The sequence below is a fragment of the Leopardus geoffroyi genome, chromosome C3 (assembly GCF_018350155.1).
Source record: "Leopardus geoffroyi isolate Oge1 chromosome C3, O.geoffroyi_Oge1_pat1.0, whole genome shotgun sequence".
In the NCBI taxonomy this organism is placed as follows: Eukaryota; Metazoa; Chordata; class Mammalia; order Carnivora; family Felidae; genus Leopardus; species Leopardus geoffroyi.
The window spans coordinates 73116419-73140627 of NC_059338.1; the positions used below are offsets into that span (position 1 = coordinate 73116419).

At 54.0% G+C, this 24209-nt stretch overlaps 1 protein-coding gene across 6 annotated transcripts in view; it reads left to right on the plus strand.

The window, feature by feature from the left end:
- SLC45A4 (solute carrier family 45 member 4) overlaps positions 1-24209 on the plus strand; it is an 81063-nt gene that overhangs the window by 36480 nt on the left and 20374 nt on the right. For 3 of the 6 annotated variants that reach the window (XR_006706138.1, XM_045453513.1, XM_045453518.1), the window contains exons 1-3: positions 1068-1084; positions 1196-1306; positions 5201-5874. Coding sequence is in view for 5 of the 6 variants with exons in the window: in XM_045453513.1 (XP_045309469.1) it covers positions 5637-5874 (238 nt within the window). In the remaining variant the exon portion in view is untranslated. Of the gene's footprint in view, positions 1-1067; positions 1085-1195; positions 1307-5200; positions 5875-24209 lie in introns of those variants that run through there. The other 3 variants (XM_045453515.1, XM_045453516.1, XM_045453514.1) reach the window with 2 other exon arrangements.

Below are 24209 nucleotides of genomic sequence, written 5' to 3' on the forward strand. Positions count from 1 at the left end.
AACTCGTGGAAGGAGTATTTCGAAATTCTTGCAAGAGGTACTGAGGTGGTCTCAGACAAATAGAGCGAGAGCCCTCCTTCTCCGGCAGGGCAATGTAGCAACCTACAATGGCCGTTCTCTCGGGGCTGATCTATAAGATTAATGCAATCACATAAGAGTACCAACAAAAAATACTGTTTTTCCTGAGCTAGTCAAGCTTTTAAAGTTTATGTACTTAAAACAAACATGCCAGAATAAATAGGAACATGTGGGGAAATAGCAGTGTTATTGGACATGGGCAGACAGGCATGCTAGTTGAACAGAATAGAAAACAGGGAAACAGACCCAAGTACTGAGGGAAATTTGATGTATGATAAAGAGGAATCTCAATGTTGGGGGTGGACTTACAAATACATCCCGTTGCGATGATCGGATGATCGTTGGGAAAAGATAACGGTAGATCCTTACCTCACACCATACACAGGAATATGAATCTGAGGTCTAAAATGTTCCCACTAGATTTTCACTGGGAACTAATGGCCAAGTTGAGCATTCTACAGCCTGTATGCGTAGCCTCAGAGTCTTTACGGAATGTGCTAGGTGTTCTCAAACCTATCCGATTAGGCCACTACATCTCCCGTGTACTATGGACCCTTCAGCTGTGGCTCTTTAACAGAAATAACTTGCATTGGCTCTTCTGTCTTTAACTGGCTCTCCCCTCACAGGCTGGGTTGCCACGGTCTCTGATTTAGTTCTTCACGTAGCTAATGCTCGTATTGCTAAGTGCATGATGCTGAAATTTTATTTTTAAATTATTTTGTGTCATCCCCTAAAATGCTTATAAAATCCCCAGGGCTTGCAGGAGTCTTTGGCAACAGTGGCTTCGCCAAGTGCTGTCTTGCTGATTAGCAGTTGGGCATTATCTTCAAGGTCTGACTGTAAGCCAGGTTAGTCAAACCTTTGAGGAACCCGAGCGTCCACTGACGTGAGTGGATTTTGTTAGTTCGGCCTCATTTAAACTTACTGGTTGGAAAGCAGCTTTGACTCTGGGAATTTGTGCTAACTTGTGAAGGCATTCCCACCGCGGCTTGAGGATGCTAACGTGGTGAGTCCATAGAGCCGTGAGACACGGTTGGAGTTTTGTATTTAACTAACTGCTGCTTAAAGTCAAACTAACCGAAGATGCTAACGATATTTGTCATTTTCATCAATATAGATGACAGTGAAGTTGCCTGTGTAAAATCTATTCTTGCCACTTGCCACTGCGTTTGCACGGCTTGAGGAAGGGAAGCCAGCTGTGTTAATGCCTAGACTCCTTGAATGACAGGTAAACCCCACACCACGCTCATGCCATTTCACGCGGGCTTCCCTGAGGCCTGACCCTGGTAGCCGGCCGCCCCGACCATCTGGGCGCGATGCTCTCCGAGAGCTGGTGTGGGTGGGGGTGGCTTTCCAGTGTACAGAGCCCCTAGTGCGTACTGGTCAGCTGGTGGGCTGGCTCTCATTCATTCGTTCATTTATTCATTCGGTCTCTCTGTAACCTCACCGGGCTCCTGCCGTGTGGCCAGGCACAGCGGGAGGTGTGGGGACATGGGTGGTGGCGTCTTCCGTGGGAGTTTCTCTGTTTCCCCGGGGCCAGGGTGGCTGTGAGAGCTCCTCTCACGAGGGGGTGGGGCCAGTCTTCCGGGGAGGGCCGAGCCGGAGAAGGGTCCCCAGAGATGCTCTCTGAACATATGGTGCAAGGGGCGGGGGGGGGCCCGCCGAGGCCAGGTGGGGCTTTCTTTAGAGCTCCCCAGAGAATCGTGTACTCTCGAGGGGAAATAGCTGGAACCCTTCTCCCTGACCCAGACCGGATCCCAGAGGCCACCTCCTGCTATGGGAGAGTGTGGCTGGAGCCCGCCTGTGCTGGAGTCCTGTCTGCTTTGAGCAGCAACTGATTGGGTCCATAAAGGGGCAGGATGTGGACCTTGCCACATCTGGTCCTGTTGATTGATTCAAAATGTAATAACATAAAGTGTCACGTTTCAGCATTTCTGGAGACTTTTCCCTGTTTAATCATAACCTTAGAACAGTGTTTCTCAGCTTTGACAGAGTTGACGTTTTGGGCTGGATCCTTGACTGCTGTGGGGCCGTGCTGAGCAGTGTCTCTGGCCCCTACTCAAGTTGTGATAACCAGCAGTCTGTCCAGACACTGCCTGGTGTCCTCAGCGGCACACGGCTGCCCCCGGTTGAGAACCACTGCCTGAAAACAGCTCAAGTCTGTTCCATATGGAGCGTGGCTTCTAGCTGTTGCGGAGACGGCCCCAGCGGAAACTGCCTTATCTCAGACGTGGGTGTCGGGACGGCCACAGCCGTGGGTAGAGGGCACTGGGACGGAGCTAAAGGGTCTCGTGTTTGTAATGAAATCACTAGGATTCATAGAAAACCGATGACTCATTTCTGCCCCAAAAACCCCGGACAGTTTGGGCTTTTACAAAAGCCCAGAGTATGTCTGGACATACTTTCTTCGCATAAAAATCATCTGTCTTATTTGGTGGATGGAATAAGGCATTTAAAATCATTGACCCGGGGCGCCTGGGTGGCGCAGTCGGTTAAGCGTCCGACTTCAGCCAGGTCACGATCTCACGGTCCGTGAGTTCGAGCCCCGCGTCAGGCTCTGGGCTGATGGCTCAGAGCCTGGAGCCTGTTTCCGATTCTGTGTCTCCCTCTCTCTCTGCCCCTCCCCCATTCATGCTCTGTCTCTCTCTGTCCCAAAAATAAATAAACGTTGAAAAAAAAAATTAAAAAAAAAAATAAAAATAAAATCATTGACCCTATTTTGGCGTAAGAATCACAGGTTGACAAAAGGGTTTCTTTCCTTTTGTTTTCTTAGGCTGGGAATCGCTCCACAGGTGGGGATAGAGATTAAGAACAGCAGGTGTTGGTAATTGGGTGTTTTTGTGTTTTTTTTTTTTTAACGTTTATTTATTGTTGAGGGGGGTGGGGAGAGAGAGAGAGAGACAGAGTGTGAGCGGGGAAGGGGCCGAGAGAGGGGGAGACACAGAATCTGAAGCAGGCTCCAGGCTCCGAGCTGTCGGCACAGAGCCCGACATGGGGCTTGAACTCATGAACTGCAAGATCGTGACCTGAGCCGAAGTCAGATGCTTGACTGAGCCACCCAGACATCCCTTGGTTTGGTAATTGTTAATGTTGGGTGATTTTTTGTTTTCAATATCATTTTGTTTACTTTTTGTGTTAGAAGTACTTTCATAGGGGCGGCTGGGTGGCTCAGCTGGTTAAGCAGCTGACTCTTGCTTTCGGCTCAGGTCAGGATCTGAAGGTTTGTGAGTTCGAGCCCCAGGTCGGTCTCTGTGCTCACAGCGCAGAACCTACCTTGAATCCTCTGTCTCTCTCTCTCTCTCTCTCTCCCTCACTCCCTCTCCCATGTGCACTCTTTCTCTCAAAAATAAGTGTTATAAAAACTGAAAAGAAGCGGTTTCATAGTATGTTTTCTAAAAAGGTAGAGGTTAGAAACCGTGGGCTTTTTTTTTTTTTTTTTTTTTTTAAATTTAGAAACCGTGGTTTTAATGCAGATGTTATATGGTAGGGGACACTTAGAAAATTTGCGAGAAGTCTCGAGCTCGGGGATCCTCAGTGTGAAGCATAGTGGCGTTCAGGGGCCGTGAGGGGCACACGCGCAGTCAGGACACACGGACACGCGATGGACATGCGATCCGCAAGGATGTTGCTGCACAAAGGGGGCCGGGAGGCAGCCCCACAGTGGTGAAGTGGCAGGGAAGAACTTGACCTTGAGGGAGGGCAGCCCGGCCTTGCCCAAGGTTGGGGACCTGCCATCGCCCTGGGGCTCTCTGAGGGGGCACTAAGTGAAAGTGGCCCTTAGTTTCTCATTCCTTCTTGGGGGAAGGGAGAAGGCACTAATTAGGATCATCTTTGGCTATGTGAATAGTAACTAGAAACATTTTTATTTAAACCTTTTGTTGAAAATCTCTGGTAGGATATCAACTCACAGACCTACCTTAATATAAAAAAGACGTGAACACCATTTGTGTGATTTTGGGGTCCCTCTCTTTTAAAACCTTTTTAGAGAGTGAGCACACACGAGTGTGTAAGCAGGGCGAGGAGCAGGGGTGAGTGGGGGGGGGAGAGAGAGAGAGAGAGAATGAATGAATATCTCAAACAGGCACCACGCCCAGTGTGGAGTCTGACATGGGGCTTGATCCCACAGCCCCAGTATCATGACCTGAGCCGAAATCAAGAGTCGAACGCTCAAGCAACTGAGCAACCCAGGCACCCCCACAGGGTCTCCTTTTTTAATTCGCTTCAGATTGAACAGAACTCCAGTTCCTGGAGGCCGGACTCCAGCAGAGTGCATGGGCAGAACTGCATCCTTAGTCTTGCCTCGCATTTTCCTAAAACCTTTCTAAGGGGAAATTTCGAGTTAAATGCGAGGCAGTCGATGCTTTATTGTGGTCTGCTCCTCTGGGGAGAGAATGCATCACAAAGGTGGGTTGTAGGGACCAGGGCAGGGTAAGTGCAGGATGGGGTCGGGAGTCCCACACCCCTAGGAAGGTGTGTGGGTCGGGAGTCTGTGAGCCCCCACGTGTGATATTCAGACTTCGGGATGCATGTACTTTTTTCCTGGAGAGGGGCTGTAACTTTCATTTGATCATCAGAAAGTTTCATGACCCGAAAAGGTTAAAGACCACCGCTGTAGATGGCCCACACAGCAAGAACTCAGCTGCCTTTGGGTGGACTTTGAATGTCCCTGCTTTAGGTGGCAAAACCCCCCGTTCTTGCCGTACCCACCCTCCCGCTTTCCACCTCCTGGCTGGCATCTCCGCTCCTTTTCCAGCTTCCCTGCCTCCCCCGCCCCTCCACCCCCACTGCCGGCCAGTCTGCTGATGGTTATTGCTGGCCCGGGAGCGGAAGCTGAGCTGCCTTCCTCTGTCTGCTCGTTTTTTTCTGCTCTGGCTTCCCTCTGTTGTCCTGTCTTCATCCTGCCCCAGGATTAGATCCATAGAAGGTGTTTCTCTGGGAGCTGGGGTCTGTTTTCTCTGCAGCTGACCCAGAGTAAGCACCAGAGACCTGCGGCGGTCTGAGGTCGGGGTCTCCCAGGTGGCCGAGGACCAGTTCGTGGAGCGCCTGGCCAGCCAGGGGTGGGAGGCCACGTGGCGGCCGCCCCCGGCTGACTCTCTGGTGGGGTTGTTTTCCTCTTTTGCAGATCAACCAGTCACTCGATGGGGAGCAACGGCGGACCACCTTTTTGTGTCACCTTCCCACTTCTCTGTAGCAAGAAAAATCACTTCAGCACCTCTTCAATAATAATGATGAAACTGGTATTAACTGAATGGCAATTATGGATTTTTAACTCTAATTCACAGTAAACCAGCAAGCCATATGTTTAAAACCCAACCAAAAATCATTCTGTTCTGCTGCGTGTCTCACCCGATTGTGAGAAGTGGAGAGATCTCTGTTTGTACAAAGAGGGATATAAGCATCACTTGCCGGAGGAACACAACTGAAGCAGAAGGAGAAGGTGTCCTAATTTATCCTTAAAGATATATGATAGCATTATTTATATAGATAGAGGAAATATATATATATTAACAAATATATATATATATATACACACATATATATATATATTTTTGGTGGTAATGAAAATGGCTCCGCAAAATGCCGACTCAGAATCTATGCAAGTTCAAGACTTACCTGTGCCCCTGCCAGACCTGCAGAAGCCCGGAGGTGCGGACACCCACTACGAGACCATCAGCGAGGGGTCCATAGACCGGATCCCTGTGCGCCTGTGGGTGATGCACGGGGCCGTGATGTTCGGCAGGGAGTTCTGTTACGCCATGGAGACGGCACTGGTCACTCCCATCCTGTTGCAGATTGGTAAGTGCCGTCCGTGCCTGGCCTGGTCCTTCGCGCTGAGCGTCGGCGTTGGCGGTTCGAACGCAGGAGCAGACGTCGGCACCCAGAGCTCGCCCCGCGGGCTGGAAAGTGTCGAGAGCCCCGGGAAGCGGCCTCCCGCGCTACGCTTTCCTCAACCCACTCTGGCCGTTGTTTTCCTCCCGGTTTAAACTGCGGCTGGGAGGGGGGTGGTCCTTGGATGCTGAAGTGGACGTACCTGTTGGCAAAGAGGTGGTTGGGCGCTCGAGTGTAGTCAGCTTTGATACGTTCTAATCTGAGCGAGCCCGTCTCCCTGACGTACCTCCTGCCGCGCCCCGCCTCCCGGACACGGTCGCCAGCCGTGTGCGTCCTCCGGGGCGAGCGGGGAGCATCTGCCTCTCGCTTGGCTTCCTTCCCGAGAAAGGGGATCTTGTTGCAGGCCGACAAGGCAAGTGCTTGGAACGAGAGTAACGCGAGAATAACCCCGAATAACATGGTTTTCCATTGCCATCTTGTTGTGGACTACTTAACTCTGAGTTTCGTGTGGACTTCAGTGGTTGAATGATGGGCATTTCCAGAAATCCTGGAGTTTGCAGAGTTCCACTCCGCTACGAGGCCTAGTATGAGGAAACAACCCTGGTGTTCCTTGCAGATTACCACTGGGGTGCCTTAGGCCCTTAGAGTTTTGTCCGTGTTTGGTTTTCCCTGCTGTCTAAGGAAGAGTTCCGGGTGAGGGGTCAAGCTGTTTAAAATCCTTGGTTCCTTCCGGGATTCCACGTACGCATAGTGTCTGCTCATTTTGGTTGTTGTAGGAACATTTCTCTCTCCAAACATAGTGTTTCTTATTGGGTGAGTGCTGACCAGGCCCCGCTCCGCGGATCACTTATTCAGGGGCCTGAGTCCAAAGGTGGTGGTGCTTCCTCCCGTTCTGATGACACCATCGGGGGGGTGGGGAACAGACCTCCTCCCCCGTCCCAGCGGCGACCCTTCCACCGGTGGTGGTTCCCGTCCACGCCCCTGCGTCCTGGCATGTGCCTAGCATGTTAACTTATTCTCTCAGTCATGAGGTTGCCATCCTTCAACGCCTTTTTCTCCCTGTAACCCCGGGCTTTCTCTTTCGTCTTTAACAACGTCCTGAGAAGGCTTCAGACAAGGCTAAGAGCTTTCCGAGCGTGTGGGGGACAATAGAGCGTGAGTGGCCAGTAGAGTGTTCGTCACTCTTGATCTCCTGTCCCTGCTTTTGTGCTCTTCATGTTCCTTGGGGGCCCACCGCACGCTGGGACCCTGAGGGTGGACGGGACCCTGAGGGTGCACGGGACACCGCGTCTGTTCTCGTGCTGCCCGCCTCGGGTGGTGGTGGTGGAGGTGGGGAAGTGGCCACATAGTTGACAGGGCTGTGAGCAAGAGGGAGCAGGGTGACTGCAGACCCTCACGGGGGGTGCCCAGCTCGCAGGGGCTGGCACGGAAGGCCCGTCAGTGCCGTTGGGGGGGGGGGGGGATCTGGGTAGACCGTGTGGACAGCAAGCGGAGGGCGCTTGGAAGGTAGGGGTCTTGGCAGGTTTAAGATACCGGAAGACTGGCTTTGTGGCCAGATCTCGGGGGAGTCCAGTGGCCATTCATTTTATCAGACATTTATTTTGTCCCTTCAGTATGTGAGGACTTGGGTTTGGCCCACAGTTGAGGTCATCTCTAGGTGGGTTGGTTGCAAGCAGAAATCGAGTGTCCTCACACTCCGTTTCCAGACGGCCTCTAGACCATCGGAATCTCTGGGTACTGAGAACTAAGTTGTTCTGTGAGTACAGATTTGGAGGTTGTTATTCTCAGTTTCTTCGTGGTAGGTTATGTGTCCTACGGCTTAGAACCCCGGCACTGACTTCTCCGTGGAATGTTCACTTGACGGGCTGTGGCTCTCCCATTTCTGTACAACTTAGCACATTTCATCGTTTGGGTTTGAGTATTTAATGTGCTATGGGAGACCTGCATCAGTTTTGGATAATCTGGGGTAATAAACACACATCTTACTGTTTACATCATACGTCTTCTGTGCACTAATGGCAGCTTTTGAAAGTTGTAGGTTTGTCTGCTGAGTACGAACCTCTGGAGATGATGACTGTCCAGGGTAGGGGAGAGTGAGAGGGGCCTGTGCTGACCCCCAGCACGCCCCGGGACTCGTTCGGGAGGAGAGCGTGGCTGGGGGATGCAGGGGATCTTTACAGGTGGAAGGAATGGTTCTTCGTGAGTTGTTCTTAGCTGGGCTTACACGGAGTCCAGAAATGAGGCCCGACTGACTTCTCAGTGTTGGGCTTTCCACTGAGGGGCAACATAGTGATCACAGTTTTCTCTGATTCGAGTCTGAGTTTCTTAAAAAGTTGTCTGCCATGCGCAGAGGTACAGTGTTTATTCCTGGATTTTATGTATCGACAGCTATCGAAGCCGATATTGAAACAGTCGCGTTCTTCCACTCTAAGTGGATGATTTAACCCACCTGATCCACGTTTGCGGTTGTGGAACCACCTGTGAAGACCAGGTGTGTTTTCATCGCCCCGAAGGGCCCCCCGGCGGCCCTTGCATCCACCCACTCCCAGCCACCACCAGTCTGCTGCTGGCACAGGTTAGCTCTCTTTGGAGTCCCGTCTACATGGGATCAGGGTATGTAGTCTGGTGCCTGTCGGGTAGCATGATGCTCCTGTGATTCATTCACGAGGCTTCCTGCAGGAATGCGGGCTCCGTCCCCGGGATGGACACACCCGCTTTTTTCTATCCTCTCGTCGCCGATGCACATTTTTGGGTTGTTTCCATTTGGAGACGGTCGTAACTAAAGCTGCTCTGAGCATTCGCCTGTAGGTCTTTGTGTGGACGCGCGGTTCATTTCTCCTGAGCAGGCCTGGGCACGGGGCCCTCGGGTCATGTGGCCGGGCAGGTTTGCTTTTATAGGAAAAGACCATTCCCCACCTGTTTCTTCATCTCCCTGACAGCATTTGCATTTCCCAAACGAATACTGATGTTAAGTGTCTTATTGGGTATTCATGAAATCATTTTTTTTTAAATGGTTTTAAACTAGTTTTTGAGAGAGAGACAGAACACAAGTGGGGGAGGGCAGAGAGAGAGAGGGAGACACAGAATCCGAAGCAGGCTCCAGGCTCCGAGCTGTCGGCACAGGGCCCGATGCAGGGCTCAGACTCACGGACCGGGGGATCAGGACCCTGGCCGGAGTCAGATGCCCAACTGGCTGAGCCACCCAGGTGCCCCTACTGAGTATTCATTTATCCTCTTAGGTGAATGGTGTGTTTAGACTCTTTCTGATATTTCAGTTGGGGTTTTTGTGTCATTGTGTTACAAGAGTTCTTTATACGTTATTGATAAAAATCCTTTGTCAGGCAGGCGTTTGCAAACGTTTTCCCCCAGTCTGTGGTTTCCCTTTCATCGTCCTAATGGTATCTTAAAAGCAAAAGTTTTTAATTTCGATGAAGTTTGGTATATCAATTATTTGTATTTTATTTTTTTTTGTTTTAACTAAGAAATCTGTGCCCGACCCAAGGGCATACTGATTTTCTCTTGCGTTTTCTTCTGGATGTTTTGCTTTATAGTTTCAGCTCTCCCAGTTAGGTCACTTAGCCATTTTGAGTTAATTTTTGTGTATGGTAGGAGTTGACGGCCCCCTTCACTTTGGTAAGTGGAAATCCAGTTCTTCCAGCACCATTTGTGAAGAAGACTGTCCTCTCCCATTGAATTCCACGGCACCTTTGTTGACAACTAACTGCTCACATACATATGTGTGAGTCTATTTCTAGACTCTTCATCCTGGGGCGATGGTCTGTTTGTCTTTCCTCAATACCATAGTGCCTTAATTACTGTGGCTTTATAGTACATCTTGAAATTGGGTGATACAGGTTCTCTGACTCTATTTACCCTTTATTCTTATTTATTTATTTAAAATGCTTATTATATTCGAGAAAGAGAGAGCGTGCAACTGGGGGAAGGGCAGAGAGAGGAGGAGACAGGTTCCCAAGCAGGCTCTGTGCTGACAGCTGAGAGCCCACAATGCCGGGCTGAGACTCAAGAACCGTGAGATCATGATGTGAGCTAAAGTTGGATGCTTACTGGACTGAGCCACCCAGGTGCTCTGAGAGAGAGAATCTTAACCAGGCATGACCTGGGGATCCTGACCTGCGCTGAAATCAAGAGTCCATGCCCAACCAACTGAGCCACCTAGTCACCCCTTAATTTTCATTTGTAATTGTAAATCACTACATACAGAAATATAAAAACTTTTTTTTTAAATGTTCCATGCCCAATGTGGGGCTTGAACTCACAACCCTGAGATCAAGAGTTGATGCTGTACCAATTGGGCCACCCAGCTACCCCCTCCCCCCCAAATTTTTATATTGAGTTTGTATCCTTAGTAAACTCACTTATTAGTTGGAGTAGCTTTTTTTTTTTTTTTTTTTTTAATTTTGTTTTTTTTCAACGTTTATTTATTTTTGGGACAGAGAGAGACAGAGCATGAACGGGGGAGGGGCAGAGAGAGAGGGAGACACAGAATTGGAAACAGGCTCCAGGCTCTGAGCCATCAGCCCAGAGCCCGACGCGGGGCTCGAACTCACGGACCGCGAGATCGTGACCTGGCTGAAGTCGGACGCTTAACCGACTTCGCCACCCAGGCGCCCCTGGAGTAGCTTTTAATGTCTGCAAGGTCTGTAGTGATGTTCCTTTTTGCTTGATAATGATAATTTGTATCTTCTCTTTATTTGGTCACGTTGGTTACAGATGGTTCAATGTTATCTTTTCAGAAACTCAGCTTTTTATTGCATTGATTTCTCTATTGTTTGTCCATTTCCTATTTTATTAATTTATGTTCTTCATTTTTTCTTCTGCATACTTTGGTTTTAATTTACTCTCTTTCTGGTCTCTGAAGGTCAAGCTTAACACATTGTTTTTTAAATTTCTCCTTCCCAGGGTGCCCGGGTGGCTCAGTTGGTTAAGCGTCTGACTTTGGTCATGAACTCGTGGTTTGTGAGTTTGAGCCCCGCATCAGGCTCTGTGCTGACAGCTCAGATCCTGGAGCCTGCTTCGGATTCTGTGTCTCCCTGTCTCTCTGTTCCTCCCCTGCTCGTGCTCTCTGTCTCTCTTAAAAAGAAATAAAGAATTTTAAAAAATTAAAAAAAATAAAATAAATTTCTCCTTCCCAATAAAATCATTTCTAATAAGTCACTTGTTAGAAATGATCTTATTTATAATGAATAAATTTGCAGAGAGGGCTCAGGAGGAGTGTAAATGGGATCCCAAAGCCCCGGGGTACCTGCAATGGTCAGTAGACTCTGAGATGGCCCCCAGTGACCCCCCCCCCCCCCCCCCCCCCCCGCCACCATCCTGGTTTCCTTGGCCTGGTGTAATCTTCTCCTCTTGAGGTTTTTCTTTTAACCAATAGAATATGGCAACAATGAGTGGATGTCCCCTCTGTAACTAGATCACAAAAGAGTGTGGCTTCTGTCTGGTCAGAAGGCCGGTTCCTTTGCCCTTGTGGCTTGTCTACTTTGCTGAATCACTGTTCTCAGGAAGATTTATGTGGCCAGGAACTGAGGGAGTCTCTAGCTAACAGCCAGCGAGGACTAAAGGCTCTAGGTCCCAGAGCCTGCAAGAAACTGAATCCTTGCATAAGTCAAGCAGGTGAGCATAGCAGCCAATCTCCCCCTCCCACCCCTCCAAGCCCTGAGACAGCTGTGGCCGTGGGAGAGACCCTGAGCCAGACCACCCAGCCGAGCCGTGCCCGGGTTCCTGACCCACAGAAACTGAGATAGCAAATGTTCTCGGCCACTGTATGGCACGTGATTTGTTATGAGGCAATAGCTAACCAGGATGTGGGCTCTGTTAAGGTTTTTGACTACAGTGTTTCACCCCTTTCAGTTTAGAACATTTAGTGTATATATATATATATATATATATATATATATATATATTTTTTTTTTTTTTTTAAAGATTTTATATTTAAGTAATCTCTACACCCAACGTGGGGCTCAAACTCACAACCTTGAGATCAAGAGTCTCACACTCCACCTGCTGAGCCAGCCAGGTGCCCCTAGAACATTTAGTATTTTCCCCACTACCTCTAAAATACTCTTCATGTTAGACAGTGTGTAAGTGCTTTGGAAGAAATGTGCTTGTAGTGATAAATATCTTGACACAGAAGCTTACGTTCTAATTGGTGTTTTAAAATATCAGATGATGGCAAATCTTTCATAAGGTTGATTTCCCCAACTCTGAGGACTTCCCCTGGAAGATCACTGGAAACTGGAAACTATGAGAAGTAAGTGAGTTCATAAAACTTGGGAAGAAAGTGGTTTTCTTCCAGGAGCAGCTAATTGAGGGTGTGGTCATTCCTCTTTGGCAGCTTTCTGAGGTTGTTAAGCTGGTGCTGTCTGTGTTGAGTGCGTCATCCTCTGTCCTTAAAATGCAAGAAGCGGTGGCCCAACTGAACACGAAACCCGGCGAGCGGCACAGGTGCAGCAGTGGCCCCCCGCGGAGAAGTGCCCGCTCACGGCCTGTTGCCTCGAGGCCGTCCTGCGACTCGGTGGCTGTTGACCCAGCCCGCAGACGGAGCTCTTGTGCCCAGGAAGGGCCTTCCGCCCCTCCTCAACCTTGGGGTTGGTCCCCTGGCCTAAGGCTGGTTCCTGGGCCCCTTTGTCTCCTCTGCCCCTCCTCCCAACTGGCCGCCCTGGGGCTGCGCTCTTCTCCGTAAAACACCAGCTTGGGTTAGATGAGGGTCCGGGCCTTGGGACGCAGCGTGCTCTGAGCTGTCTGTCTCGGGGTACCTTTGATGCCTATAGAAGCTGAACTTGGCTGTGGAGAGGCCGGATGCTGTGGAATTCAGAGCGCCGCCCCCCCCCCCCCCCGCCCCGTCCTCCCGAAAGGCGAGAGCTAAGGGGCTCAGGGAAGCTAGCTCTGGACCTGGGCTGTGGGAGTGTGACTGCTCAGCTGCTCTGTGCAAGGCTGTTTCTGGCTTTTCATTTGCATGATTTGCTCACGGGGCGCAGATTTCCTGACCCTCTGTGGTGGTGGGGTGGGGGGAGCCTTCCAGCCAGCTGCTGGCTGTCACAGGAGCCTGTGCTGCGGTCTGCGTCTCTGTAGCCTTAAGTACCTCTGCGGGTCCCCGCACCGCCTTCTCTGAAACGGCCCACGGAGCTGGTGTGGATGAAGCGCTTGGACTGGAGTCTGTCTGAGGCGCTTAACCTCGTCCGCTCTCCCTGCCCTGAGCCCCTTGGGTGTCCAGCTCCGCCCGCCAGGTGACTCACGCCGGGCCACTCCCGCACGTGTCCTGCTCACTTGCGGGTGGCGGTGTAGATGTGACGAGGCACGGCCAGGCTCATTTATCTGGCCGCTTAGAGCTCACGCCTGCGGGGATGCCCAGCTGTCCGCAGACTCGCCGTGGGCACCCGGGACCCTTCCTCATGTGTTCCCACAGGTCACCCGCCGTCGTGATCCCCCTTGGGGCAGGTTCACGCTTCCCCCACGCCCGGCGTGGAGCCGCCCACTCTGTGTCTGCCGAAGGAAGGACTTGCTGAGGAGGAAGTTGCCCTGCCCCGCACGCCCGGCCGCCCAGCTGTCTGGCGCGTGGGTGAAGCCTCGGGGCTCTCCGGGGAAGGGGCCTCGTGGAGCTAGGTGTTAGCGTCAGCGCGTGCCTGCCCCCGAATGGAACCTCCCCGTGGCCCTGGGACACCCCGGGCGCACCTGCTTCAGTTGGGCGCCCCCCAGGATGGAGCAGGGACCAAGAGTCTCAGGTAGCCCAGCTGAGCTGCTGGCGGGGAGATGGGCGTCCTTTGGTCTCCCGGAGCATCTGGCAAATGTTTCCGCATACTTGGCGTGCTGTTCTGTTGTCCTGACGGTGGGAGCCGCGGGATTGGCCACAGCCCTGCCCGGTTTGTGACCATGGGGGCCCTTCCCTTCTGTTCGCTGCGGCTGCTGAGCCGGGTGCCCTACGGAGCTGCTCCGTGTCGTCGTCGGGTGATGCCAGCTTCTCCCTCTGCGTGGGCCTTTCAACCCCTCCTGGCCTTCCTGCCCGGCACCGCGGGTCCGTGGTGTGGGGGACCTCGTGAACCACAGGGCTGGCGTCCCCAACACAGAGGGGAGACATGATGGGGCGCCTGGAGGGCTCAGTCAGTTGAGCGTCTGACTCTTGATTTCGGCTCAGGTCACAATCTCATGGTTCCTGGGATCGAGCCTCGTACCGGGCTCTATGCTGACAGCATGGAGCCTGCTTGGGATTCTCTCTCGCTCTTTCTCTCTCTCCCTCTGCCCCTCCCCAGCTCCTGTGCGTGCACGCTCTTTCTCAAAATAAACTTAAAAACAAACCAAAAAAAAGACGACACGGTGCCCTCCACCCACTCCTCCCAGCAGAGAGGACAGATGTGGCAAAGGTGGCTGTTACTTGGTGCTCAGAGGATGTATCCTGTGCGCAGCGTCCCCGGGGGAATGACCGTGCTGATGCCCGTGATGATTCTTACCGTGGTCCCTGACGGCGCGAAGGTGGGAGGGTTTGTCCCCTCCCTCCTGGCTGTCCACCGCACGGAAGTCCGTGCCGGTGGCCACTGAGGACGAGCAGGCCTCTCTCCGGAAGGCGAGGAGAGCACTGCCGCGTGCTCCTGTTCTGAGGCCGCAGAGATGGTTCGGAGCGAGCCGTGGAGTTCTTCCCATCTTTGGGGGGCCGTGCCCCATCAGGGGGACACTGGAGCGTGCCTCCCCAGCCAGCGGTTGCCCCGATTGGCCGAGCAGCTCCACAGTGCCCTGCTTGCGAGGTGTCCGCGTCCTCATTCCGGGCTCTCCCTGTCTTGGGCACCCGGGCGCGGCGCACCTGTTGCCGGAAGCCAGCCCTTCTGGTGTCTTTTAGGCCTGATGTAATTCTGTGGCATCCCAAAGAGTGGTGGCTTTTCCACAAAAGTACCTTCTGTTTTGTTGAAGTAATAACTGTCATAGTTGAATGTGTCAGCGGGATCTGAACACGTCCTCTGAAAGCCAGCCAGATGGGCTTGGCAGATGTTAGGGGCGCAGGGAGACACCTGACAGGGACTCATGTCCTCCCCTGGGAGGGGCTCCCGTCCCCTGGTCTGGGACCCAGGCAGCCCGGGTCTGCAGTGCATCTCCGCGTTTTAAAGTCCAGTAAGCGATGGCCATTGGGACCCATGTTTAAGGTGAAAGTGTCCTTCCTGGGGTGTCTGTCGGTGTAAGCTCGGCCCCACGGGTGGTGCCGCGGCTTCCCAAATTCCCGGGGAAGCCGAGTGGGCGTGGCCGCATGGACCAGCGACCCAGTGACCTGTCACCTGGAGCACTTGCCACCACGCCCTGGAGCTCCAGCAGGTGACAAACCAAGTAAACTTTCATTCTTGCGAGAACTTCATGTTCTTTTATGGAACCGGCGTCTGTTCCCAGGTCCCAGTACGGCGGAGAGCGATGGTCTGTCGGTCTGTTCTCGATGCTGGATTCCCCACCTTCTGCTGCAGCTTTTCCTTCCTGTGCTGAACGTCCCGTGTGGGAAGGCGTGTCGAAATGTCCCAGCCGGTAGCCAGGCACGTTCGTGGTGTAGTGTGGAAGCCAGCTGGGCCGGCCGGTTGCAGTCCCAGGTTGGAGAAATTAGAAGGATGATAACTCTGGTATTTGTTTTGCTCCGTACATTGTTTGTCACGTGGGCTGGATCCCCTAGAAGAACAGGGCCTTCCAGGCGTCGTCCCACGCACCCTTCGCAGCCGCACAGCTTTGTTTTCCTCTCACAGTAAACGTGGGTCTTGCGGGTTTTATTTTGGGTGGCGCGTTGTCTCCTGTGACCTCGGCTAAGTGCACGTGTGGTGACAAATGGACTTGGCGGGACTGCTCGGTTTCCATGACGACAGAGCCCATGTGTCCTCGTGTCATTCTGTGAAGGACGGGACCCTCGGCCTGAGCACTTGCTGCGGGGACGTGTTGGGGAGTCAGGTGCCAAACTTTTTCCACAAGAGGTGAAGAAGTTTAATAAGTGCCAGTTTAAATCCAAACGCTCTAAACTGTGTGTGTGTGTGTGTGTGTGTGTGTGTGTGTGTGTGTGTGTGTGGCTCTCCAGGGACGTGCGCTCCTGAACACCAGGTAAATGGAAAGAGCACCACAGCACGCGAAAGTTCTGCCACAGGAAAGCTGCTGTCCCTGCTTACCTGGCTGGGTAAAACGTCAGGTCTCAAACAACTGCTTCCTTCTGTAAAAGGGGGCTCTAGACTAGAAGTGAGTGTCCTTCCCAGGTGCTGGCATGGGTGGTGCTGCCGAATTGGGGAGCTCAGTGGGGAGCAGAGGAGGTGGATGGGGTGCGGGGACAGCGGAGGGATGGTGTGGGACCGACCCTTCCTTCGCGGCCCTGCGCCCCAGGCGTCCGGCTGGCTGTAGAAGGGCACAGCGCGGGCATGAAAGGGACAGTCAGTTCCCCGTGGAAGATGTCCACCAGCAGCCCCTGAGCACTGTCCATGGAGCCCACCCAGCTCAGCCTGCAGTCCGTGCCCACTGTGGTTCTGAGCCCTTGCTCACAGGGGAGGCTGTCTTTTTTCTTAACGTTTATTTTTGAGAGAGACAGCAGATGTGAAGCAGACTCTGCTGACAGCAGAGAGCGCAATACGGGGCTTGAACTCACAGACTGTGAGATCATGACCTGAGCCAAAGTTGGACACTCCACCGACCTAGCCACATGGGCACCCCCCCTTTTTTTTCTTAGAACAAGTGTGAACAGGGGGCGAAAGGGCAGAGGGAGAGAGAGAATCTCAAGGAGGCTCCATGCTCCGCACAGAGCCCGTCTGGGGTCCATCCCATGACTGTGGGATCACGACCTGAGCCGAAGTCAAGAGTTGGATGTTTAACCTACTGAGCCACCCAGGCACCCCCTTTTTTGGGGGGCGGGAGGAGGGTGTCTTTAAATTTAAATTTGATTTCTCTTGAATCAGTTGCATTTCCACCAAGCTCAGATTTCTAAAGTCCCAATTTTTCAGACTGAGATTTCCATCCTCCTGCCCCCAACCTCCAAGTTTATCCCCGGAGGCAGAGCCAGCTTCTTGCGCCTCCTTCCGGAGACTTCCCACAGGCAAGACACGAGCCCAATGGCTCTGTGACTCGCTGTCTCCAGCAGCGGCTCCTGAGGCACGTCCAAAGCGGTTCTTCTGGGATAAGGATCCCAGTTCCAGGTCAAAGCACAAAGCCTGTCTGCGGTGGCTCTGGTGCCTGCCGGGTGGCCCAACCCCGCTCTTCCTGGGATTTTCCCATCGGTCTTGCGGCTTGTCCCTGGTCCCTTCAGAGTCCCTGCCATCCCTTCCTCAGATATCCAAGAGCCGGGTTTCTTAGCCACTGTATACCCACCCCACTTACTGAACAGTTCAGCTTTTGGAGGGGGCTTTTGTTTTAATGATGATTTGTTTTTGAGAGAGAAAGAGACAGAGAGTGAGCAGGGGAGGGGCAGAGAGAGAGGGAGACACAGAATCTGAAGCAGGCTCCAGGCTCTGACCTGTCAGCACAGAGCCCGACGCGGGGCTCGAACCCACCAACAGTGAGATCATGACCTGAGCTGAAGTCTCTTAACTGACCGAGCCCCCTGGGGGCCCCCGGAGGGGACTTCGAAAGCTGCATTCTCAGGCCCCGGGCTCAAAGATTCAAATACAGGACGTCAGAGCGGCACCTCCAAGGCCGTGTTCCGGTGTTTGTTTTGTTAGTGCTGAGGCGGCCTCAGCCCTTCTCGGAAGGAGGGACTGCCCCGTGGTCTTCGGGCGCAGGAGGGGCTGCCCCGGAAGCTGCTGCAGAACGCTCCTCCGCGCGCCTGGCCCGGTAGGTGCGCTGTCTGTGCTGCGTGTGTGCGCATGCGCGGGTCTGTGCGCCTGCTGGGTGGTCAGAATCCAGTAGAAACGTGCGGTGACCCATAAGCCTGGGGAAGCACCTGTCCCCGAGCCCTGCACAGCCCTGGCTGAAGACCAGGTGGCCGTGCCCCTCCTGGGCCTGTTCCCATCCAGCACCCTTCCCTGGGAAGGCGATGTCTCCCCCGCCTCGTCGTTTGCCTCTTGCTTTAGGGTGTCTCCTCCAGGGAAGAGGAAAGTCATATGAAAGTTGCGGCCTCTCAGTTTGACTAATGAGTCAGAACTGGGTTGTCATTACAAGATCCTAATTCGTGGGGAAAGTGAGATTTCGTCTTCTCTACTTGGTCCAGGATGCAGGGTAAAGCTTGATGCGCAGTCTTTGCATGTCTGCTAATAAAAAAACCCCAGGCTTCCCCCCTTTGCATTGTAGCTTAATGTGAGCCAGGATTCCCAGGCTATGATTTATTGTTATTCGAAGCCCACCTTTTCTTCCTGTGGGAAAAGACTACCCTTTAACAGCCTGCCTTAAGGAAAACATTTGAAGTCTGAGTGCTTTAAGTGCTAGTCATTTTCTTCCACACCCTGGATTGTTCAGGGAGGGGGATGTTGGCGGCGGTGCTGGCCCGGGCGGCAGTCGGAACATGACCCCGTCGGATCTGTGCCCTGTCCTTGCGGGAGCCCCGTGCCCTGTCCTGCAGCCGCTGCCAGCCAGTGCCACGGACTCTCAGTGTGAGTGAGGTTGGAAGTCGGCAGGACGCAGCGCCCGTGAGAACGGAGAGACAGGGTCACGCTGCATCCAAAGTGAAAACGCATCCAGTTGCCTTGCGTGCACGCGCGTGTGTGCGTGGATGGACTCCACGTGTACCTCCTGCATCCTCCTTGAGTGAGCTCGTGTGTTGTTGAACAGGTCGTGTTACTGTGTTTCCTGCAAGATGCATCCAACTTGGAGCTCCCAACAGGTGTGCTTAGACCTGGGCAGCGACTCTTGGGTGGTGTTCCTGTCACTCCCCTTGCCTCGGAGGTGGCAGGTTATCTTAATGGTGTACTTTCTCCATTTCAAACGCACTTGCCGCCTTTCTAGGAGTTCCCTGTGAGTATAATGACGCCTTCGCCTTCGAAAGGGTCCAGTGAAGCCTTTGTATTTTGTCTGAAGGTACCAGTGGCCCGGGGCCTTTTGTTGATAGCACTCTTGGTTGGTTTTCCTATTTTGAAAAAGCAGACCCAGCAGCCAGCTATCCCGTTTCCTTTGTGCAGGAGGCGTTTCTAAGGTACACCTGCCCCAGTTCACGCAGGCTGTAGTGTCCGTGGTGCTCAAGGGGGCCCTGCAGAAATCCACTAGGGCCCCACTCACCTCGGGACCCAGACAGCCGACCCCAAGGACACGAGAGGAGTCGCATCAGATGCCCCGGTGCTGGCCTGGACTCTTGCTTCTGCTGAGGTGTGGGCACACTGGTTGGCAGAATGCACACAGAGGCTGGGGTCGAAGGGAGCGGTGTCATTTGAGGGATATTTCGAAGAATCAGGCGGCCATGTCAGCCTGAAGAACTGATAGCTTGGGGAAGCTGGAGGTCTTGTCCCTGAGCACCTGGAAAATGGGCAGGTAGCAGAGGCAGGAGCTATACCTCTGGGGCCCAGAACCCAGGGCCAGGAGACCAGCTGCCCAGCTTATACGTGAGTGTGCACCCGTCAGCCCATCTGAGGTGATGTGCACAGGCCCTCCAGCACCCGGGCACGAGGACCCTCCCTGTCACGGTGGGCAGGAAGCCCTGGGCGGTGTGTGGGAACCTCCCCCGCATAGAGGGTCTGTTGTTTAGGCAGAGTGCGGGTTGCAGTTTGTGGGTTTTAATTCTGCATTCCACTCTCTGGTTTTTCTCTAACAGCTGAAAGAACATCAGGCCTGGTGCAGCCACCCCCCCCCCCCCCCCCGCTTCAGGTTGTTGAGGCTCCTTATCTGACAGCTCTCGGATCAGTGGAAACCGATGCGGTACAAGCCTGGGGGGATTTTATGAGCAGGCTCTCTGGGCGTCCTTCCTGGCGCTTGGCTCAACCCTTGGCTTATCTGTGGTTGCGGGTCTGCAGGGCCCCAAGGGCAGAGGCAGGTCGGCCGGCTCCCCACAGCGCCCCCTGGGTTTTGTCCCCGGTGTGTGCACCCAGCGTCTAGCATCCCGCCTCGTTTGGGGGGAGGCGAGCCCAGGCCGCTCCCAGCTGGGATGTGGGGCACAGGCGTCTAGTGCTTGATTGTTCCCTGAGTGGGGAGTGCTGGGCTCAGTGCCCTCCCCTCACCCCAGGAGCTTCACAGAGCGAGGAGGCAGGCGCACCCAGCGTTGCCCGCAGGGTGGGCCGCGGCGCTGGAGGCAGGGAGGGCGAGGACGGTGGGTGGCCGAAATTGGATGGCCCCTGGAAGACGTTAGTCTAAGCAAACAATCCAGATGCGAAGGGACAAATCCTGCGTGATTGCCCTTCTTTGAGGGACCCCGAGGGGTCCAGTTCATAGAGACACAGAATGGAGGGTGGGGGACGGGGGCGGGGGGGGCTGGGCGTTAGTGATTAACGGGGACAGTTTGGGTTTTGCAAGATGAAAGCGTGCTGGGTGGACGGACAGCGGCGATGGCTGTGCGGCAGCGCGACCGTATCCGACGTCCCCGAACCGCACGCCGCGAAACGAGAAAAGCGGTCAGTATTATCTCTTTTACCAGTTTTTAAAATGTGGAAAAAAATAGGACGGGCCCCACAGAACGTCCAGCTAAACACTGGGTTTCCTGCTGACGCGAGACTGAGGAAGCCTGAAGGGTGGCACGGGGCCCGGGCTTGGAGACCGCTGACTGCCCGCGCTCTCCAGTGCTAGAGAATTCCACCACCCGCAGGCATCCTGTCCTCGCCTGGGACTCCCGGGAAAGCCCCCCCCCAGGGTCAGGGGACCCTCACCGTGCCTCCAGAGCACTGTCCTCATGGACTGTGGAAACAGGCCACGTGCCAGAAGGAAAGGCGTGTACGTAGGCGGGAGTTTGTGAGAATCTCCTGAATTTTGACCAAAATAATTGAAAAACTTTGTGTAAGACTGTTTTGTTTGGATTGGGAAGTCGGGATTTCCTTGTGTTTCAGATCATTGTTATTTTAGAAACAATGAAACGTCAGCTGTAGTCATTTTTCCCAAGGAATTATGAAGCCTGTTCCTCTTTGCTCAGCGCCCACGGAGTGCCTACCTGCTTGGTGCTGGGCCTGGCCCCAGCGTGGAGACCGCCGCCGCGGTGGCCGGGGTACAGTCGCATGGAGCTGAGGACCTGTGGCCATGACAGTTGGCTGAGGTCAGGGGTTTGGGAGTAAATGCGCAATGCCGGAGCCCTGGTTCCGGGGATCAAATGTTTCCAGATCAGGGAAGGCCCGCACGGAGGTGATCTGTCCAATGAGCCGGGCTCCAGGGCGTGCCTGTGCTGGGTGCTCCGCCAGGGCCTGGTGAGGGTTGTGATTGATGGGCCGGAGGAGCAAGGTTAGGAAGGACAGTTAGGGGACTAGCTGTGGCCTGCCCTGTTGAAGGCAAGCATGGGAACAACAAAGACAGGAGGCTACCCTGGGCACAGGGGACAGGAAGTCAGGAGGCCGTGGAGAGACACTGGGCCTCCTTGTTGCAAAGAGTAAGTAGAGGTCAGTGAGTGAAGCAAGGGTGAGTCAGCGCATTCTGGGCTGTGACTTGTGGGGGGAGTCATAGAGAGTGTGGCGTGCCCAGTGGCACAGGGGTGGGGGCTCACTGCAGAGTGAGTGATGTGAGCCGAGATCTGACCTCTGGGAGGCAGGGGTCAGATCACAGGAGACCTTAAGTGCCACTCCAAGGAGGTTATTTACAGAGAAACTTGGGCAGTTCCGCCTTTCTTCAGTATTGAGCATATGAGCACTGGTAAGGCAGGAGGTTTTTAGAGGGCTTTTTTGTTTGTTTATCTTTGAAAGAGCGTGTGTGTGTGCGTGAACACTTGTGCGTGATCAGGGAGGGGCAGGAGGAGAGACGGAATCCCACGCAGGCTCAGTGTGGAGCTGGACATGAGGCTTGGACTCAACGAACTCTGAAATCATGACCGGAGCTGAAATCAAGAGCCGGACACTTAATTAACCAACCGAGCCACCCAGGCGCCCCATAGAAGTTTTAATAGTAGGCGACATATCATCGCCGTTTCTAGACTTAGTAGGCTGGTTCTCAAAATTGTGGTGACCATACGCGGAGCATATGCACACGCGGTCCAAGAGGACAGAAGAAGCAAAGCTAGCCATTCCTGCAGAAAACGATGGTTGAACTTTACGGCGAAAGCCAGAAAGAAGTTAAATCAGTTTTAACCAAACATTACAAACGTGTTGAAAACATAAGCCACCAGGCGGCCCCACTCCCCGAGTGTGGGTTTGGGGTGACCTGTGGCACCCGTGTGCTCCTCAGGTGAGCACAGCTGAGTGTCTTCCTGATTGTCTCCAGAGGGGTGTTCAAGGCTGACTTCTTAAGGGAAGCACTGTAAATGTGCAGTATTTTCCTTAAACATGTATCAAAAAAAATATGAGAATCCCAGAGAGGCTTAAAAATTTTTTTAAAGTTTATTTATTTATTTTGAGGGAGAGAGAGAGCAGGGGAGGGGCAGAGAGAAAGGGAGAGAGAGAGAGAGAGAGAGAGAGAGAGAGAGAATCTGTCAGCACAGAGCCCCATGCGGGGTTTGAACTCACGAACCGTGAGATCATGACCTGAGTTAAAGTCAGATGCTGAACCGACTGAGCCACCCAGGTGCCCCAGTTTGTCCCCCATTTAAATGAAGAATGGATATGGATGTATCTTCCAGCTTGTGAACTATTTTGGGGACATCACAGAAAGCTCAGTATGACATTGAGAATCCGAAGTAACTTTGTTACAAGTGCTGTGTCTGCAACTCTGGACGGAGGTCGGTGGGTCACAGAATGGAAAACGGGGTGGAGAGACTGAAGATCCGAATTTCAGCTTGCGGTGACCAGGGCTGGACGAGGGCGGAGTCCGGCGGGGACTCTCCGTGGTCGGTTCAGCTGGCTCTGCCAGCCCGTGGGCCTGCATTTCCCAGCCGGAGTCGCGGGCAGAGCAGGACGGGGGCTGGCGGAGGGGTGGGGGGGGGGTCCGGCATTTCTCACTTTTAGCCAAGTTACGTTCTACTTTAAGTTCCTCTTAGACTGACACCTGTGTACATTTTGCTGTCATTTTAAACCATGACTAAGGACCATGGCTGCCTGTTTTGGTGGTAGTTTTGACCCAGCAGCAGTTTTGTGCTGCGCCCCACGCTCTTCCTGTTCCGCGAGCCCCGGGGAGGCCCGGGCTCCGAACACTTCCCTGTTGTCACAGCAGGCCCCGGGCCCGCAGCTTGCTCATCAGTTACCAGCCATCCCGGAGAGCCCCCGCCGGGGGAGCGGAAGGCCTTCGCTTCCCCATATTCTGTCCACACTTGCCAGGTTGTGACAGCCAAGCAGGTTTTAACCCGGCCAAGCCGAATGTGCGGGCTGTGTAGACGCAGCGGCGTTGTGGGTTTGGGTGCTTTTTCTCTGTGCTGCTATGACCCGACACTCAGGATTTATAGACGGGGCTCACGAGCATCTCCTGCGAGGTGGGGGTGGTGTCTGAGCAGAGTAGGGGCCCCGCTGCTGGTTTCCTTCCGACTGGTGTTGGCAGGTGCTCCCGCGGGGCGGGACCCCGGCCTCCACAGGTCCTGAGAGCGGAGCCGGAGTGCGCGGGTCGCCTGTGTCTCTGGGCCCCGGACTTTCGCCTTCACTGGAGGCGAGGCGGTGTGTACCCTCCTGTCCTTGCCAGAGGGCAGGCCGGCGCTTAGAGGACCGGCCCCCACACGGCAGCACCCCGGGAAGCTAGCTGCTGGGAGGAGGCCTCCGAACCAAGCCGGGTGTGGGGAGCCGGACGAGCAGCGTCAGGAGGCCAGTCTGTCAAGGCCCTAGTCGTGGCCACGCGGAGGGGAGTTTTCTAGAGGCAAGCTGTCCCGTCTGTTCGGGACCTGGGCTCGTAGCTGGCGTGTTTTCCGACTGCTTTGGGAAGCCTTTCGTGGTGAACGGCAGGTATGGGTGGGGAGACCAGGCCACGTGGGACACTGAGGGTGATAACAGGAGGCGGATGTCACGGTGGGGAGGGGCCTCACGCCAGAGCCTGCCTTCCTCACTGGGCCGCGCCTCACCTGCTACCTTTCAGTCCCCGGAGGTCCTGGACGAGGCTGGCTAGTGTGGGACGCGATGTGGCTCCGTGTTTTCCTTTGGTCCTTTTCTCTGGAGCAGGCTGGGCCGGCCCGCCTGAGGCTGAGTGCTGCTGGGGGGCCGGGCCCAGACCGCTGAGCCCATGCTGAGCCCACGCTGAGCCCACAGTGGCCGGGCCCCGCGCCTGCGAGCTCGATGTGCAGGCCTGCAGTCATTAGGTCTGTCCGTGGTGGGGGCTGTTCTCGTGACCTTGAGGGTGCTTCTCAGCCTCCAGTGAGCTGCAGTGTCTACTTCTTGGTTTTAAAA